Source organism: Protopterus annectens, chromosome 12.part0, assembly GCF_019279795.1.
Source record: "Protopterus annectens isolate FY-2018-M chromosome 12.part0, PAN1.0, whole genome shotgun sequence".
Classification (NCBI taxonomy): domain Eukaryota; kingdom Metazoa; phylum Chordata; order Ceratodontiformes; family Protopteridae; genus Protopterus; species Protopterus annectens.
Genome location: NC_056746.1, coordinates 417,842,272 through 417,863,019, shown reverse-complemented (window position 1 = coordinate 417,863,019; position 20,748 = coordinate 417,842,272). Strand labels below are relative to the sequence as shown.

The window sequence follows — 20,748 nt, the reverse complement described above, 5'->3', positions numbered from 1 at the left end:
GGCAAAGAATACTACACCTACAATGTACAACTTTATTTGCACATTTAGTTTTGATGCTCCCAACATTAGGGCCATTACATTAAAGAATTGGAGACTACTAACCAATGACAGAGGGTTGAGGGAGAAATTACTAGCTGAACCTAGAATTGTCTACAGAAGGGGTGCCAACCATAAGCAGATTTTGGAAGGGGGCAATAAATTATTTACTACCAGAAAGGGCATGTTTAAATGCAACATGTGTAGATTTTGTAAATTTATGGAAACAGGGTCCTCCTTCACATTAAGTGGTAGAAAATATGACATCACTTATAAAACAGATTGTCAAACTAAACAAATAGTTTACTTAGCCAAGTGCAGTTATTGTCCCGTACTCTATATCGGCAAGACCGATAGAAAATTACGGAAACGTGTTTATGAACACCAATATTGTATAAGTAAAAACAAATACGAAAACGCCTTAGCTAAACATATCAGAGATCACCCCCACCATGAGTTTAAATTTAAGGGGATTGATTTGGTACCTACCAATGTGAGAGGAGGACCAGATTAATGGTTTCTGGAGAGATTAGAATTAATTTGGCAACTCCGTTTGGATACTTGCCATTACCCAGGTCTACATGACCTTATATCTATCTTATGTACTTTGAAATTGAAAAGTTTGGCTAGGTAGATTGTGATATGAGGTGTATGTAAATGCCTATAACATTATTAGTATCATGTTTATTATTGTTATAAACGTAAATGTTTTTATATTTTTATTTATTTTAAAAGATTACATATAAAATGAAATGGTTTTAACATGGTTTATATTGGCATTTAAATGTTTAGTGACTTGAACTGAAGGTGGAGCTAGGGGGTGTACTTTATCCAATCAAGGGTCTGTGTTGTTTTTACGCGCACAATTTAAACGTGTTTCCTATTAAAATAACTTGTCTGATAAAGTTTCATGATTTAACGGGATGAAAAGCAGTGTTTTTAAGGTGTGTTGCTTTACACTATTAAATCTTCGTTTAAATTTTAACCGTGTTTCGTTAGTGGCACTACTTGTGTTCAAACTTGCTGCCATCATAAATTCCCCAGAGGACACAAAAATCCTACAAGACAGTCTTTCCCCAAACAGCTGGTGTTAAACCCACTGACTAAAATTAAATATCAAGAAATACAGAATACCCCTTTGACAAGCTGAACCACTCTTATAACTATCACACTGAGAAAACACCCTTGACAGTGATCACTAAGTTAGGGATTGAAAAGCTTATGAGGACAATGACTTGTCCTTCAATCCTCACATATCCACTTTTGTAAGGAAGTCCTTTTTCATCACACATCTTATAATTTCTAAAGGTATCTGGTCCAGGGTTGTAATCAATTTCACTATTCTCAGCTCTTATTAGGCTGATCACTGAATAACATGCCCCTTTCAGTACGAAACTGTCTAGACACCTGGTACAACTGGAATGTTCACAATGCTTTCTCAAACAAAAAAAAAGGGGGGGGAGATCGGTACTATAAAAACTATGCAGACTACCTCAAAGTTTTATTTCTCTTCATGGTACTACATAGGCTACGTTGTGTCTTTCACTTTCTTCATAATAACATCAGAAATATGTACAAAAAGTGGCTATGTTGTTTTTGGTATGGCAGACTGTGTATGAAAGTGAAGGGCAACTGCATGATTTATACAAAACTATCATTAATAGGACTAGTTTAAGGGGAAGAGTAACATGTGCAAGTGTTCAACAGTAACAGGTTGAAATATATAAATCATAGTTTCTTTCACTTTTGGTGTGCACAGAAAGCAGACAGCCTTTCTGGAGTATGGGTGAGGAGGCATACTGTACTTAAAAGTACAGGATGATCACTTTCAAAAAGGATATGGATTGTTGATTGTTGGGAAGTGGGCAGTGTTTGTGTAACAAGCTGAAATATGTTACTGTGGTCATTATGTTTTTAATTTCATTCTCAATGAGACATTAGAAGCATACACATCTACTAGCGACAGGTGATACATGAAAGCAAAGGGCAAGTATAGAATCACTTCTGAATGATTATTGATATGGTTTAAGGGTCAGTAGCCATCAATGAGAAATGTGATTATTATATTTATGTGATGCCTTCAGAATCAAAAGGTTGTGTAACCTGTCAGAAGGGGCACACTCCACTGGGACAATACAGTGTGCATGCATTTTATAGCAAAGTATCTTAATCTGTGAATATTTTATTAACCTGGAAAGTGTGCAGGGGGAGCAGATATATAACCATTTATATATACTTTTACATACAGCTAATATACACAACATTCCAGAAGCGTTTTCTGTCAAATTCTGACAGTATATCCAGTTTTCACTTGGGCTATATTACCACTGCTCACAAGGCCAGGAGAAATTAATGCCCAAAATATAAGTGCACCAAAGCCCTTATCTGACCAAGAAAGCAAAATTACTTTTATGTCATCAGCCCAGGCAATATTTCTTCTACTGAATAGAGAGAGAAGACTACATTCTGTCTACTTACACAGAAGTCTGTGCAAGGTAAATAGGTACAGAAATGCAGAGAAGTCCTTGGTAATGGAATAGCACCCATGAGTGTGCACTGTATTCAAGTACCTTACTTGAATTCCACATATTTTTAATGGCATACAGCCTCTTATGCATAGCTAGTAGATACAGAGTTTCAGAAGGCTTCTGCTTGGCTTCCACCTGGGGATATTGCACTTGTATATAAAAGGCTGATAAAGAAATGTCTACAATGTATGCATACCAAGTTATCATCGTATTAGAAGTAAAACCCCAATATAATTCATCACAAAATACTTTTCACTTTTAAAAAAATGTCATGACTCCAACATCACAGTTTCATTCAGTTAAACTGGATGTCTCAAATTCAAGACAAAGTTGCACTGAAATTACTGATGGTGTAATAGAGTCTTAGGTACACTCTGTAGTTGATCATTCTGTTGTTAGTACCTTAAAGTTTCATACAGAAATCTGAAATAGGAGGCAGAGGTACAGCCTTTCATACACAGGTACCAAGCCTTATATATACACCTTTATCTTCACAGCCTGACATTTTGCATTGTACTCAAGTTTCTATTGTCGATGTTCTTGTGATGAACTTCTGATTCATAAATACATTACAAAATGGTCTAGAATACTTATTACAATTTTATACTAGGCTAACTACCACCCAGGCCTTTACAAGCCTAGCCATGCAATCCAACCCAACTGTGTCCCTATGTATCATGGGTGTTTATTAGGAATGGGTATGTTCATTAGGAAATGTCTGCAGGTTATGTTGGGGGACGGTATGCAAGTTTGGACATTAGTGTCCACCTCTATCAAAGTCATGGGGACCACACCCAGGGTGAATTTCCTATTTTCCATCCATTGGTCAAGGTTATGATTAAATGAGGTTAGGGATGGACTCTGCTTCACATGGATGCACAGCCTGTTCCAGAACATGGGGCTCCTCCGATACACATATCTGTCTCCATCATGTCTTAATTACATCACAAGCAAAATTTAAATCCTTGGATCTAGCAGTTCTGATGCTGTTCATTTTGTAGATGTGCAAAAGTTCCATCAGAGTTGGATCTAAGAATGCCATGTATGATGGGCATAGATTGTCTCTCAGTAACCTGCATGAGACAGAGTATAGAGATAGGGATTTAATGCAATCTGCATAGGATAATATGTTTATACACTGGATTCTCCCAGTAAGGAGCCTTTGTGGGCATTCCAGCTGTTGCATATGTTTGGTCAAGTATATGGCAAATAGGACTTTATACTAAATGATGGGTCTGATAAGGGCTGAATAAAGTGGTACAATGAATTCTTTGGACCTGGATGCCATGCCCTTGCTTATAAGTTGGGCAACATAAAATGATTTTCTTATTACCTTGGCCACATGCTGATCAAAGGACAGATTAATGTCTACATAAGCTCACAAATCCCCAAACACTGGGTCAGCTCTTGAGTGTCTTATCACTGGAGTAATTAGCCTGGGTGCATTGAGTTTTAGTCTGTGACTTTGGCACCAGTCATTTGCCAGTGTTAGATTATTCCCCATGACACAAATATCTTGCAACAGGGTCTATGATGGTTCCCAATCTGCAGTCATCTGTGAACCTGGTCAGCCAAAGGCCGTAATTAGCCTTTACCTCTGAGAAGTAGATGCCAAATAGGAGAGGTCCGGGCAGAGAGTCGTAAGGTACCCTGCTGGTGACGAGTTTCTTTGTGGAGGTGGTATCACCAATCCTGACTTCCTGGGTCTTGTCTGTAAGCCAGCTGCCTTGTACACCTAAGCACAGACTCTCAATATTAGTGACTGTTGGGTTTGTACCCATATACTTACTGCACATGATGGAGGTAGGTATTCAACTGATTCCTATACCAGTCAGTGATACAGAGCTTTATACTGCATTTTGTACTATTTTTTCACTAAGAATTGAAAGGCTAAATGTATTTATATCCCTTTACAGTAATACAGCTTCAACTATCAGTGACTGCTAAGGGACATGTTTGTTTTTGTAAAAATGGAATGCTTTTTTGTTGAAAACAGTGCTTACAATTTTACTTGGAGAATTTATGATGGGGTTGGAGGGCAGGGTATGGCAGCATTACATTAATACTACTATACTGGCAGTGATCAAGCTTATCCCAATTACCTACAGTTTGGTCTGGTTGTTGCTATATAGACCATGTTATAACAGCTATACAACATACCAGCAGTTTTACCTGAAGGAAAAATTCATAATACTCATCAGAAGTGAGACATTAAAGCCATTCTGAACCCATTTGAAAAACTAGATACTTCCTGTGTTTATCATAATACTGATCAAAAGATTGTATTTAAAGGACTTTATCACATGGATCTTGGTGATGGGATCATTTCTGAAGCAGGAATTATTCCTGCTTATGGGGTTGGTCTAGTGGGTCTCTATTGGATGACTGAAGTTTCAAAACTTTGATCATCATACGGCTGAGATCATATGATCAAAGTTTTGAAATTTTGAACATTTTGAATGGAGAACGACACACAGAGCAGAACAGGAAATCTACCTCTTTCCTCACTGTAGTGTGACCTCCGAATTGGTTTATTTTTAGCAGGGGGTGTGGGGTGCAGGGGAGCTTGCTCCCCTGCAAAAACATAAAAAACTTTTTTTTTTAATTTTGAACTTTCAAAACTTCAATCATCTGGTCTTGGCCGCATGATGTTCGAAGTTTTGAAACTTTGGTGATCTGATAGGGACACTGTCTAGTCCGTATAGGAGATGAGAAAGCCGTTTACGCTTTTAGAAATTTTAAGTAACTCCACCTCTGAGTCCATTCATTTAGTTACTCAAGATATGACTGGCATGTGCAGTGTGGTGCTACAGAACCTAAAGGTGCGTGATTTCACCTATGCTTTCTTTAGAAGATGGATTCCCAAGTATTCTTCAGTGTGTTTCTGATTATTTTCTTCCTGACAAATATGGAAAATGATAGCATGGCAAAAGTGTAGAAAGTTTGGTTCTTTGCAGAAAGTTTTTACAGTATTCATGCCTAATATGGAAAATCATAGAGTCAGAAGATCTTAGTTAGCAGAATTAATGCTGTAGTGTTAATTTCTGATTGGTCTGTGGTTGTTGCAAGACTGTTAAAATAACGTTGCTTTTAATCAGAAAAGGTATAAAGAATGTTTGATTCTGCTGTTCAAGAAGCCAGGACCTTGATTTCCTAATCTCCCATCTACATGCCTTTTTTTTTTTTGCAATAAAGGAGATGGTTATTCTCTGCTGAATTGTGTCTGTCGTACGAAAATTATTTGGTAGCCTAACACAAGCAACTAAACTAGTTGGAACATTGCAATTATCAAACATTCAAGCAACATAAACTTGCCCAAAGTTTTTTTTTTTTTTAAACTTACCATAATTTTTTTGTGCATTGCAGGGCTGGTCTTGTATTTAATGGAGGCAAACAAATGTCCAGAACTGAAGACAGTGATGCTATGGTACTTCCCATCTAGATCCCACAGGTATAAGGACACCTATACTGCCCAATCCCATATGCCAAATAATAAACCCAATGAAACAATGTATCCAAATGTTGGAATACTCTCCCACAAGATCCATGACAAATCATAACTCTACAATACTTCAAAGCAAACCTCAGGACCTACCTCTTGGATTCTGAACTATGCTCACGACACTTCTCCTGGCTAAATGTTGCTGTAACTGTCTGCAGATGCCTTTTGGTCTGCTTGTATACTATAAGCTCTTGGGTCGTAAAGTGAAAGTCCAGAAGCTTATCATTGCTACAGTAATACTGAAATGTTACTTTGTGGAATTCAGTGATTTCCAGGATCTCTCTCTCTTTTTTCCTACGGGATAGTTAACATTTGCTGTTTAATTTGTTGTGTTGCCTTGTACTGTATTTGTATAACAACTTGCAAGATGTGTTAACTGTGGAGTTTATTTATTTATTTATTTTTTACCTGGGGCTCTGTTGAAAAGGGGTCTGGTCATGGCCCAGTCAGACTTTCCCGGTAAACATAAATTTAAACTACATATTTACATGCATTTGTTAACCAAGAAAAGGGACAGTCTCAAAGACTCTTTTCAGCAGCAACTTGGACCACAGGGCAAAACAAGATGCATGTTTGTTGATATTTGATTTCTTACCTTTGCACTATAGTGCATGTTGCATAAAGCTTCAAACACAACTTCTGCCCCACTAATGAAGACTTTGCCTTAGCTAAACACTTGTAAAAAAAAAAAAAAAAATCTAATTTTTCTTACATGCATGCCACTGAACAGAACAGTAAACTTTAACCTCAGTGACATCAGCACAGGGAAAGTAAGAGGTACGTCCACAGACTTCAAAGGCTGCTTCACCATGCATGCACACAGGTGCATCCATTAAAGCTTGCAGACACATCTCACACTATTCCTAAGGTTGCATCACCAAAGGATACATTAAAATTTATGTCAGCTACAGTTTTAAAGTTTACAAAGCTTTTCATTAACAAACTGCCCCAAATAAGTAAAGAATAACAAGGGCACATGTGGCAGCAATTAACTCAACAGATGTCACAATGCACCTAGGAGTACCAACAAAGTACTTTAAGGATTTATATACACACCAAAGGAGAATGAAAAACAAGTTGAAAAAAGTAAATCTACATAATACGGAATTTAACAGAAATTTGTATGTGTTCTACAATATCAGCTCTCATTATGTGTAACCAGTCAATTTTGTAATACGAACCTGGTGTATGGACTTGAGCCTTGTGTACCTTCTTTGAGAATATATTTAAAGATACAAATAACACAATGCTTAGCATACTGAAAACTGCAACATTAATTCCTTTCCCTAAGCATCCCAACTCCAGTACCTCTCCACCTCCATCCTTCCAACTCAAGGGAAAATTCTAGAAAAGCTCATACTCCCATCTCGCACAACAGATCAGCAAATACATACACCTCTCACACAAACACGTCTTCTGGTCAGGCCACAGCACAATGACAGCAACATGGACCCTGACAGATGAAATCTTACTAGCAATGAATAGAGGACAACTCACGGGCATCATTTTTATAGACCTCAAAGTATTCAATCCTGTGGACTACACAATCCTACTACTCCACCTGTTGGACACAAGAATCTGTCAAGGCACTTATGGTTTCATAAGTTTCTGTCAAACAGAAAATTCTCCAAAATCAGCACTCTCACCCTTCTTCATACTCATTATAGGTGCCCCTCAAGGCACAACACTAGCTCTCCTTCTATTTTCTGTCTATATCAATAATCCCCCCCATTGATCTCCCTCATCTGCTACTACTACTTTATGCTAATAAATTTGAGTTACATATTTACATTTGTTTACCAAGAAAAGGGATGGTCTCAAAGACTCTTTTCAGCAGCAACCTGAACCCACAGGCCAAATCAATCACGCACAGTTTTAGAAAGCAAGTATTCTTCCTTTCTCTCATCCAGTGGATCATTAACATTTTTTACTTAACTCCACCAAAAGAATCAGCATGCCCTTTGGCACCAACAGAAAACTTACTAAAATTAGGTCCTCTCTTCAAATTCTTGAAAGCTCTCTTTTAGAAAATACCACATCTTTAAATAACTAGGCACCTGGGTAAATCCTTTTACACTTTTCTCTCCCCATCTAGACAACACTAGGGAAAAAATTAACACACTTTTATTCTGGGTCAATAAAATCTCCCTATTCCTCTCCAAAGGAACAAGGATAGTAACAGACAAAGGAATCATTCTAGTCCAACTGAAATATAGCCCTCCATTAATAGCTTCAGCATAACATAACAGCATAACAAAAGACATATTCAGATAACAGAAAATAGAATCTGCAGTTTATTACCCTTTCCCCAAAGCAACAACATCATTGCAAAACCTGTGAAAAAACAAACTGGCTCCTAGTCCAACAAAGATGTCAACTTATACTAGGCCGTTATTCAAACTTCTAAACAACCAAGCTATTTTGCTCCTGGCAGCCAAACTAACAAGACCTACACCCACATACAGAATCAGAAGCTGTAACAGCTCAGCTCCCTATTTAAAAATTCCCAACACCAAGCTTCCCTACACAGACATTAGTTTCTCTGCTCTGGGTGCCAAACTATAAAACCCTCCCCATCTTAAAGAATCAACTTCCCATTTTCTTTCCCAACCTCAACTTAAAGCCCACCTTAAATCAGCAGCCAGTCATCAATACCCACTTCCAACATTACACAATCTCTTCTACATCTGCTTGCCTTTTCTTCTCTCTCTCCTTCCTTCTTCAGCCTAACCTTTGGCCATGCAGATCCCTTGTTAATTGTAAATGTGTGTATATAGCTATATGTATCTGCAGCTCTACTTCTATTGCTACAATTACTTGATTATTTGTATTTATAGGTTTACGTATTTGTCATGATTTTCGCTTCCATGGAAAGCTTTTAGTCAAGGTGTGGGAGAATAAATCATGTGTGTGGAAGAGAGTCATTGTTTTTTCATTTATTTTCTTTTCTTGTTGTCTAGTATATTTTACGTCTCCCCCCATAGATGATATGCCTCAAATTCTATGAGGAAAAGTTGATCCCCTAGTCATCCCCTTTGGGAAAAACAAAGTACCCACAAATTATCACATAGACAGCAACCCACTGAGTAAGGAAAAAGTAATCAGAGACCTAGGGACCCAAGTCAACAGCGACCTCTCATTTGACACCCACGTTGCCAAAGTGGTTAGAAAGACATTCTACCTTGCACACCTTATCATGAAGGGATTCACATCCAGATCCAAGGATGTCATTGTACCCCTATACTCCTCCCTCATCAGACCCATGATTGAATACAGTGCCACATTTGGTATGTACCTCACCCGGCATTTGCAACAGCTGGAGAGACCACAAAAGTACCTCACCAAGAGGATCAAGGGTCTCCAACATATGTCTTATTCTGCCAGACTAAAGAAACTCCAGCTCTATTCAGTAGCATACCGCCTGCTCAGAGGTGATCTGTGCCTGACGTACAAGGCCATGTCCAATCAGGAACTGATGGACATGCTCCACCTCAAAAAATCCAAATCCATCAGAACCACGAGAGCTAAAGACTTAAACCTCGGCACAAGTATGAATAGGACATGCTGGAGGGACAGATTCATAACCCGGAGGCTTCCCATACTCTGGAACAAAATCCCAGTTCATGTTAGGCAGAGCCCCTCACTAACTCTCTTCAAGAGAAATCTTGATGAGTGGATGGGAGATTGTAAGTTTACCACAGGGGTCACATCTGTGTCACTACTAGACAGGGGCACAGTAAACTAATTCTATTATATAAGGGGACCTTCACTTGTGTCACTACTAGACAGAGGCACAGTATTCTAAATCTATTCTGTGCATTTTTGTACCATTTCATGGGGTGGCGAAAGCCACATCACTATGGCTAGGCTTACAAATGCCCCAGGGCAAATAGCCTAGTACTAAACTATGAAACTATGTGACACTCAGCATCACAAATCAGTTTATTATTCATCCTACTTCAGTTGCTGGAGATGAGCTTACTGCTGTTTGAGATGAGTTCTCTGTCAATGATTTTTTGAATGACTTCAGTGAATCTACAGATGTTTCTATTAGTGACTTATTTGCATGTCTGTCTCCCATACATAATTTCGACTTATCAGTGGAACAACAAGATTTGCTGGGTCAGCTGGAAAAATATATGTACTCAAACTAGTACCCATTTTAATAGCATTACATTACAGAAATATGTAGAACTTAATCTTACACAATACCATCTGCACCACTTTATTAAAAAAAAACTCAGATTAACTTAGGCTGTCTTAACGTTAGGTGGAAGCTGCTCATCAGTGTGCATTAGAACTGGTTCATATTCTGATTAAGCAGGATAAACAGAATCAGTCGAGTATTAATTCTGTCTCCACTACTTTTAATGATAAGTTGCAACAGCTGCAGTCTACAATTACAAAAATTGGAAAATAAATTAGTTGATCATAAGAAAAAATTTGAGAGAAATAGAGTAAGCTAATGAATGAACGTTTCTATGGAGAAAGGAGTCTTTGTACAATATGATGGTGAGTAATGTATCAGCTGGTCGTCGTTCTGATGTGGTTAAATTTTTGACATCTGCTTCAACCTCTTCAGCTTCTTGGAGTTTGGTTTATAACAGTCCTACAGACACTAAAATACGCCAAATTTGGGAAATGATAGTCAAAGTTATTCTGCTGTGGCAGGTAACAACATTCATTTGAATGACACTCATCAGAATTCATAAAATAAGAATAATTTTTGCCCCCATTGATGAAACAGAAAGATTGAACAACACAAGTCGAGAGGACAGTACTAATGAGAAAAAGAACAGAACAGAAGTTAGAAAGGTTCATTTTTCTTTTAAGCCGGCTACTTATATTGAACTGCTTATTTTTTTGGGGAAAATTCTGATACCCTTCAGGACATTTGCAGTGATGAGAATATGGTTTTACATAGTTAATCTAAACAAAGAACAGTACCAGAAATAGCTGTTTTGAATTCAGGACTTAAATTTGTCCCTATGGTTTTACCACAGCTATGCAAAAGAATTTTGTTTGTTTTAAACCATGCAGGAAATTGTATTTACTATTTTTCTTTTTTAAAACAGGGGCAATTATGCTGGTATGGAATGTTTTAATGACAGTACTGTTTCAGATTTTGATTGCCCTTCTTTTTATTTATGTATACACAAAAGTTTTGGGATCAATGTGCATCACTTATCTGACACAATTGCTATTAAAAGTTTTAGTAGTTTTATTCCCTGTTATAATATTATTTTATTTATATTTGTTGACCGGGAGTGTCCGACTGGATGTAGGTCCATTTTCAGCGGAGGCCCGGGGAGAAAAGCTCCACAGTTAAAATAAACAGACAGTAGCTACATTGGATTACATAGTGATTAACAATTTACATAGCAATTACTTACAACATATTTACAGATGAAGAACATCAGTAGACAACTAGAATCTTTATCTGTGAAGTACATAACAGACATTAACAAATGTTACAAGAAGAAGTTCCTGCTGTATAATAAGTACTGGCTTATGAGCATCTGAGCTTGCTATAATCAAAGTAGTTAGTGGAGTGGAAAGAAAGGTAGTGGTTGGATGGGGAGGGTAATATTAGAGTGGGAGTTGCAAGGGCATAGCCAGCATGTTTTTAGGTGTGCTTTTAGTAAAGTTTTGAAGTGGGTGCATGATGGTATGGAGGTAATTGTGGGTGGGAGGGAGTTCCATAATTTGGCTATGGTGCAAGAGAATAGTGCTTCACCAGCAGAGTTATTGGCTTTAGTGATCTGCAAGTGATTTTTGTTGCTGGATCTTAGTGGTCTGGTGGTGTGATAGGGTTGGAGTAGATTCTGGAGGGATGGGACATTTAGTGGATGACTTACTAGTTTGTGGGTGAGTGAGAGTTGATACTATTGAAGGAGGTGAGGGAGTTCAAGCCTGCCCAGTTCAGCAAGTGAGAGACAGTGGTGACTACGGTAGGATGCCCCTGTGGCGAATTTGGCAATTTTGTTGTAGCAGGTCTCTAGCTTGTTTAGATCGCATTGCCTTAGGTTGGTATATATTGAACAGGCATAAAGTAGGGTGGAAATAAGGTGGGAATTTGCTATTGAAATCTTTACTGCTTTGGTGAGAAGTTGCTTCTTTCTGTATAGTGCTCCTAGTTTTTGTGGACTTTTTTTATGGTCAAGGATATGTGAATGTCAAATTTTAGTTTATTGTCTATTTCCACTCCTAGCAATTTGGTGTATTCAGTTGGGTATATAGTGGTGTTGTCTTTTGCTGTGATGTTAAAGTGAGAGTTGTTTTGAGTATGTTTGGTGGGTTGGAAGATGAGTAGTTTAGTTTTGTTTGGGTTGAGTATTAATTGGGCATCGGATAAACAGGTTTCAACAGAGACCCTGTTAGTTGCTCTTATGAGGGGGCTGGAAACAATCAGGTAAATGAACATATGATAGTGACAAATGTGGCTGTAGTTGTACAAATGGTGCCTGACACAGGTAATATTTATTAACTTTGGGATTGTCTTAAGGTAAACAGGGAAGGGGGAGGGGAGAACAAGAGTGTGAGCAGGCAGTTCTTTGTACTGCTGCTAATGAGCCAAAGCAAAGACATTTCTTAACAATTTCTCAGGTGGAAAAACAGGATAACCTTGTATCAGTAGGCTACTGTGGCCTCAGTTTAAATTAACAAACACACAGTATTGATCAGTTATGAATACTATTTGCTAATAGAAGTCTGTGTGTGTGTGTCTGTGTGTGTGTGTGTGTGTGTGTGTGTGTGTGTGTGTGTGTGTGTGTGTGTGTGTGTGTGTGTGTGTGTGTCTGCTTACAAGCCAAAGCACAGTGCTCTCCAGAGGAAAATGAATATTGGCTCAAACAGGTAGACACATACTCAAAGTTAACTTTAGCCGTTTGCAGACAGTTCAGACCTGGACTGCACTTTTCTTATAAGAATGATAAAGGTGGTACCGCAGTTGAATACTTAAGAGTGGTGTTAGGTCTAGAAAAAAAAAGAGTAGAGAGAGGAGTAAGCACTTTGAGATGGTAAAGATATATTAGAAAGATTACAAAAAACAAACTGAGCAAATCGCTACTGTATATGCAGGAAAATGTTTTGAACCAACAACTAGTATATGCAGATACTGAGCCAATTGGAAAAATATCTGTTAGAAAAACCTCAAGACAGTTATGCAGTCACAGATAAAAATATAGCGAGCAGCACTCTGTCGAGGTTGTCTAATATGATTCTATCCACCAGTAACAGCACAATTATATAGAAATAATTTAGACACCAGTATGACCTGTCTACACACAACACAATTACATGGATAACATTAGTGAACAAGGTGCAGCTATGCAAACAGACCAAACTAGTATACTAAAAACAACTTGGTGCAGACAAAATGCTAGCATGGCATAGTAACTTCCAATAATAAAGCATAAATCATATTAGATGTCTAACACAATTCAACATAAACATATACAGTTGTAAAATGTCTAACACAATTCAGCATAAATAGGCATTTACAGTTGTAAAACACTTACTGGAGAGACACTGAGCTCCTTCATGGGGCCTGTAACAGAGTGGATTGTAGTTGTAAAAATGGTGCCTGCCACAGGTAATATTTATTAACAATGGGATTGGTAATAAACAGGGAAGGGGGAGGGGAGAACTAGGGTGTGAGCAGGCAGTTCTTTGTACTGCTGCTAATGAGCCAAAGCAAAGACAAGTTTGTTTTTTCACAATTGACCAAGGACTGCTCTGAAACTGTAAGTCATTGCTTAACCATTTCCCAGGTGGAAAAACAGGATAACCTTGTATCAGTAGGCTACTGTGGTCTCAGTTTAAATTAACAAACACACAGTATTGATCAGTTATGAATACTATTTGCTAATAGAAGGGAATAAGAGAGAAAGTGGAAGATGAGTGAGAGAGAGAGAGAGTGTGTGTGTGTGTGTGTGTGTGTGTGTGTGTGTGTGTGTGTGTGTGTGTGTGTGTGTGTGTGTGTGTGTCTGCTTACAAGCCAAAGCAGAGTGCTCTCCAGGGGAAAATGAATATTGGCTCAAACAGGTAGACACATACTCAAAGTTAACTTTAGCTGTTTGCAGACAGTTGAGACCCGGACTGCGCTTTTCTTATAAGAATGATAAAGGTGGTACCCCAGTTGAATACTTAAGAGTGGTGTTAGGTTGGAGAGACACTGAGCTCCTTCATGGGGCCCTTTAGCAGAGTGGATTGTAGTTATATATATTGTAGGATATATAATAAAGTATTAAAGCTTTTTCTATTGCTGTAAAGAATGATATAGAGATTTTGTTTTCTGAATTTGAGCATAAGGAACATCATGTAGAACTGAGCAAGGAACAATGCTGAGCACATAATTTATGAACAAATTCTAACTTAGTAAAAAACAGACTCAGAAAAAAAACAAGAAAATTGTTATGAATGTTAATCAATATTACTGTATAGTATGAAACATTTAAATGATTCTAATGTTTATGAAAGTTGTACAATGGCTGAGTATCAGAAAACGCTGAAAGCTTTTTCTAACTTGCTTACAAAAGTTCAATTAGGTTATTTTAATCCAGTTTGATGTTGATAATAAATTATTTAATTCTCAGTCAAAATTAGCCACATTTTACTGTCTGCTTAAAGTCCATAAAAAAATTAACTGATCCTAAACGGAGACCTAGTGTTTCTAACTGTGACACCATATTTCTGAATCTGGGTAAGATTATTAGCACCAAGTTAAATAGGGCAGCTGTTGAGTCTACTTCTTATATAAGAGATACCAATTATTTTACTGAGAGGTTATCTGGAATAACCAGAGGATATATTAAGTTTTAGCTTATTGCTGACATGACTAGTGTCTCTACTAGCACAAATTATAAATTTGGTACTGAAGCCATTCTATATCACTTAGGCTACAGCTCTTGAGACTCTGTATTTGTTGAAACTTGTTGAATTTTGTTTGAATAATATTTTTTTTGTATTTGATGAAAAAATAGCTTAAATGTACAGCTATGGGACATATTTTGTCCCTGTCTATGCTTGTTTATTTACAGGTGGTCTGGGTTTTTTTTTTTTGGCCAACAAGTTTCGTAGTATTTCTGGTTTACTGATGATTCAATTTTTTTAATTTGTAAGAGACAGTCTTTACATGCTCCTAAATTTATTCATGACTTTAATAATAGATTTGGTTTAGATTTTATTTATAATACACATCCATCTTATATTAATTTTTTGATACTACCTTCAGTAAGCCAGGTGAATCTATAAGTACTACATTATACTGTAAACCTAATAGTATTTCTGATTACGTATTGGCACTAGATGCCATCTTCTACCTTTCCTTCCTAAAGGTGAATTCTTAAGAATTAAAAGGCTGTGTTCCAAAGGGGAAGATCTTATAAACAGTCTTATAAATTGGTTAAAATATTTATTAAGAGGGGTTAAAAAAAGAAGGGATTTTTTTTCCTTACTTGCAAGTGGTTGTACTTGACAGGAATTAATTATTTTACAAGTCCACTAAAATTTATCCCCATGTGAATTATAAAGAACATCTAAATGAAGGAGATTGTGTCAAAAGACATAGTTTGTTTTTTGCAACATTATGATCTCCTGAAACTTTTTTTTAAGAAAAACTGGAGAATATTTAAAAATGATATTAAACAGTAAGTTATTTAATGCTTCTTTGTTTTCTTACTATACAGGTAAAAGTATTGCCTATGTTTTAACTAGCATTTTTTAAAAAGAGTGAATGTGATTAATTTTGATAATGGGGGTACTAGTACCTGTAGTGACTGTACAATTTGTCCTTTGGCGTGTAGAAAATTTGATGAAATTAATAAGAAATTTGACGTTAAAAATAAATTTAGCTGCACTTGTTGTGCAGTGGTTTACGCTACTAGATGTCCATGTAATTTATTTTACATAGGTGAGACAAAGCATATATTGGTAATCAGGGTTAAGGAACATCTGAGAAATTTACACAATAACGTTCAACACAGCCCATTAGCAAATAATTTCAATGAGTGTCATAAAATGAATTCATGAATTTAAAAGTTATTGTTTTGGAACTATATGTGTATAATAATTGTGATGCATTGGTTAAGAAAATTTGCATTATAAGGAGAGCACTTTTATATTAAAGCTTAATCCACAAGTAGCCAATGTGTAAAATCAGAATTGTAGTTGGAAGACTTTTTTCAACTAACATATTATGATGTCATGATTATTTGCAATTTGTAAGTTTATGTATTTGTGGTGATTATATCTTCCTTTGAAAGCTTTTTGCCTTGGTGCTAGGAGAATAAATTATATACGTGTAGAAAAGATCTGATGGTTTTTCATTTACTTCCTTTTCTTGTTGTCTAGCCTCTTGCTTCAATGTTTACTTTTTCTTCTCACTGTATTTGCATCTATGTTTGTAACCGTGTTCACTTTTTCCTCTTACTATATTTGCATGTAAGCTTGTAACTATTTGTACACATAACTGCACAAATCTACTGCAGTTTGCCACTGGCCTAACCTGAAACTGAAGTTGGTCAGTTGCGATCAGTGCTCTACCCCGGTTAATAAATTAAAATAAAAATAAATAGAACATTGAGTGAAGGTCAAAATTTCCAAGAATGTATTAAAAAATAGGGTACTATGAAATCCAATAAAGGTAAAAATTTGAATTTATAACACTATACAGTTTCAAATTTTAACTGTGAACCTGTCTTGCAACTGCAGTAGCTCTAGACAGGAGTGTAGTGTGACCCCTCCCACCAACCTCACCCTCAGTCCACAGGCTTAGCCCAACATACTCTGTAGTCTTCACAGAGCAAAGAAAGCAAACAAAAACATCAGCCAAACCTTTAAAACAATGACACTAACCAAATAAAGTACAATATACAACCTGCAAATAACCTACTAAAAATCATACTATTAAATTATTGGAAATGGTCTTAAACTATTAAGAACTTTGCAATGTACTTTAAATATGTACTGGAACCTGATGTAGATACTTTTTACTAGTCTGCAACCACATAAAGCTTATTACCATTGATTCTCATGTAACATTATTTACCTATATTGTTACTGATGTTATTCATGCTAACTTTTAAGTTCTTTGACTTAAACTGTGTAAAAAAAGTCTTCTTTGAAACACTGCATTGTCCCACAAACAAACATAAATAAATGAATATTACAGACATGATAGGGAATTCCAGTGGTCACACAAATCTTAGACCTCAAATAAACTTAACAAAGAGGAAGGGGATAAAATGGACATGCAGAACAACTGTGACTAAGGAATGTCCAGTAGTAATGAAACATTTTTGTTTTCATCACTCCCTTTTCCCCATTTTTACATAGGGTTGGGGAGCAGATCAACATTAATCAACATGTAAACAAGTACTTATGAATAACTAGTCTAAAGAATGTCACACACGGTAGGATTCTGAAGTCAGATGGGATAACATCTAAAGTAATGGTTCTAACTTATGAAAGAAGTTCATGACAATAGCAAATACAATGGAGGTCTACAAATGAGAGTTACCTGGCTAAAGGTTTTGCATGGGGGTAATGATGAGAAGCTAATTAACATGCTAATACAGTGATGCTATTCATTATCCAGTTGATTCTTTAAACATAACTGCAACTATGCGATTATTTACTTATGCACTTAGCTGTAGCTAATTTTGTAAAGAAGCACCATGTAGGATGTGCAGTACCAAACCTCACCCTAACCACATAATAAAGGTTGGACAGCCACATGGATCCCAGACTCCTAAATGACTCAAAGGATGATGCCAAAGAAAAAAAAAAAAGACCCCCTCCCAAAAAAAATGTTTGCAGTACATGTTAATTTTTCATCCACATATTTGTGACCAGTTATTCAGCATATAATAGAGGATACCACCTCCTTAATACCCCTCTTTTTTCTCTTGCCATACATCTGTTTTTGGCTTCACATACAACAGTGAATGGGGTACTGTGTAGTGTTCATCTGCAGCTCAGGTATTGGATAATGTTCAAACGGAGAATGCTAGCTAATGCTTACATATTTTAAAAGAAAGCTCCATGTTAGAACTAAAAAAAAAAATCTGTTTTCTGAGCTATTTTAACACCTCAAATTTACTGCTTCTTATAGAATTTTCATGTTTTCTACGAAATAGTTGCCAATGGGGCTTGACAACGTGATCTTGTTTTCCTTCAATCCTTTTGCTTTCCCATAATAAATTTTAAATCGGATTTAAGAGTGATGCCAGACACAAGGAAATAATGGTGTATTCCCCTGCCGATGACAAATAATGGAATTAAGTGTCAGTCACTGTCATCTTAAAGTTCTGTAACAGGACTGCTTATTTTATTTTTTGAATGACCCTCATTTGTCTGGGTCTCCGAGCTTGTTTTGCAGTATACTAAGGAGTTATACAGCTGCAACTAAAAGAGTAGATAAATCGCAGGGCCTTGTTCAAAGTATCTTTTTGTAGTCCAACATGACAGTTCCCTTCCTCACACTTTGGTAAATATGTTGATACTTTACAAGAAAAAATGTATTCTGTCTTTTCTCTAAATATCACAAGACATCTTCGATACTACATTTTAAGCTATATTAAAATGTAAAACAATATAAACAACAAACATCTAAACTTTAAAGCTTAGCGTTTCAAAACTATGATGCTGCTTATGTAAAGTTGTCAAAAGAGGTGACAAGTGACAAATGGCTTTGAACTACTGACTTATCTCATTGCTCTGATTAGCTATAAAAGGCATGGCTACTTGGAAAGCAGCTGGGAGCCAGTGTACGTTCTCTTTCTTTCTGCAATGAAAACAGTTTCAAAGCAGCTGTTGTGCTCCTGACACTGGCTGGATTACCCATACAAGACTGTCAGCAGTAGCAGACTACAAATTTCACTGTGTCTGTATTCCTTACAGCTGTCCAAATTTTCACTGAATCCCCAGATTTATGTCCAATATTTTTGTCTGTTCCTCAAATAATTTATGATTTTTCTGGATTTTTGTGGCAAATCATAGAGGACTGAATTCACTTAATGTTAAAAGGAATTTGTGTTTCAGAATACATATCCTTCAGAAAACCGAAGACCTTTTATTCTAATAACTTTCTAAGTTTATAAGAGCAATATTTAAATGTTGTCCCTACTTTTGGGGCCTTATCCTCCCATTATTTTTGGCTTTGTCCAGATTTTCTGTGCTAAAACGTTTTGAGCTAAGCTGCTTATGTGGTGTAAACAAAGGAAAATGTGGGTGGTCTTTCCCTTCCTTTGATTCCAAGGCAAAGAAATTAAAGGTTTATACAGTGCATCCAGGTTTCTGCTACCCACACACTACTGGAACCATCATGCTGTAGGAAGAAAAGCAACCTAAGAGGGGAGTTAAACTACAGGAGAAGGTGGAGTTTTCCTTTAAGAAAGAAAAAAAAAAAACACAAATGTGCTGCATTATTACAATAAACATGTTTTTGTTACGATAGTCTGTAATCTAAGTAATATTAAAACAGATTTTTCAAATCTTTATATTTCGGTAATGTTTAAGCTGAAATTCCAGACTGTTTTTGAGTAGTAACCAGGGGTGCATCAAGCAAATTCCATGTTGTACGCACAACCAGCAACCAGTTAGTCCTACCTCCCTTGGACACCGACCACTTGAAAACTCTCTTAAAATGTTGTCCCCTAGAACTTAATAAAAATATTGCTTTTTAGATTGTCCGTGTTGCTTCTGCTGTTAAAGGCGTTCACTCAGACAGTTATATACATAACATACCCTGAAAAAAAAACACGGTGATGTGATGCTCAGAAAAAAAAATCTACTCAGAACAATACCAAGAGCGTGCCTAGCTACACCCTTGGTTGTAATTTAGCTGTGTAGTTTGCGTATCCCAGATTGAAAAGTACGTATTGTACCTGTTCTTTGTTTGCACAACAACCTTACTTTTTGTTCACTTTGCAAGTGTTCCCAAGCATATATTATTTTCAGAGGATATCGACGTGGCTAACTGGGAGCCAGGGTCACGTAACTTAGAATAAAAACAAAAACGTGTGTGTGAGAATGTATGCTATGTATATGTGCTGCACTTACCTCATACAGATAATCGAAGCTAACAAACGGACAGTGCGAGCTTGTTTCGAAACCGATAAAATTAAAACTCTGGAGTATGTCAACATAGCTACAACTTTAATCACACTGTATTTAGGAAAAATCACTTGTTAACCCTACGTTGATCAATAACATAACCAGTTGTCAATTACGTCAAGGTTAATGTGCAACACAGAAAAGCATCCGAAGAGCCCTAAAGAATAACAGACCGTTCCGTCACTAAACAAGTTTAACTCTGATACCTTACTGTCAACTACAATATCCACGCCTACAACTGTGATTGACAGCTTCTCCCCCTATCTAGTTTAAAATACAGGAGGCAAGCAACCAATGATTGTGCGGTAAAGATTGGGGGCTTGAAAGACTCGGCACGTGGATATTCTTGAACTTGTAGGCGCTACATTAAAACGGAAAACAAGTTGAAAGGTGAGGGATGCGGAGTATTCTGCAGTGAAGTTTGCTTTATCTTTTAGTGTCTATATTGGAAGGTTTTGTCTGAGATGTTTTTCTCTGTTTATACTTTTTTTTTTTACCATTTAGAGTATTATTTTCATAAGTAGGGTACTTTATTGTGTATTCTACGTTTGTATATTAAATTTT

The 20,748-nt window shown here is 36.7% G+C and overlaps 1 protein-coding gene across 1 annotated transcript in view; it reads right to left on the bottom strand.

The window, feature by feature from the left end:
* The window catches only part of CCHR12.PART0H16orf91 (chromosome chr12.part0 C16orf91 homolog), a 38,394-nt gene extending 18,079 nt beyond the window's left edge, over nucleotides 1-20,315 (bottom strand). Inside the window, exon 1 of the mRNA XM_044089532.1 lies at nucleotides 20,131-20,315. Within this exon, the coding sequence (XP_043945467.1) occupies nucleotides 20,131-20,216 (86 nt within the window). The 5' untranslated portion in view covers nucleotides 20,217-20,315. The remainder of the gene's footprint in view (nucleotides 1-20,130) is intronic.
* Nucleotides 20,316-20,748: the final 433 nt, after the last annotated feature.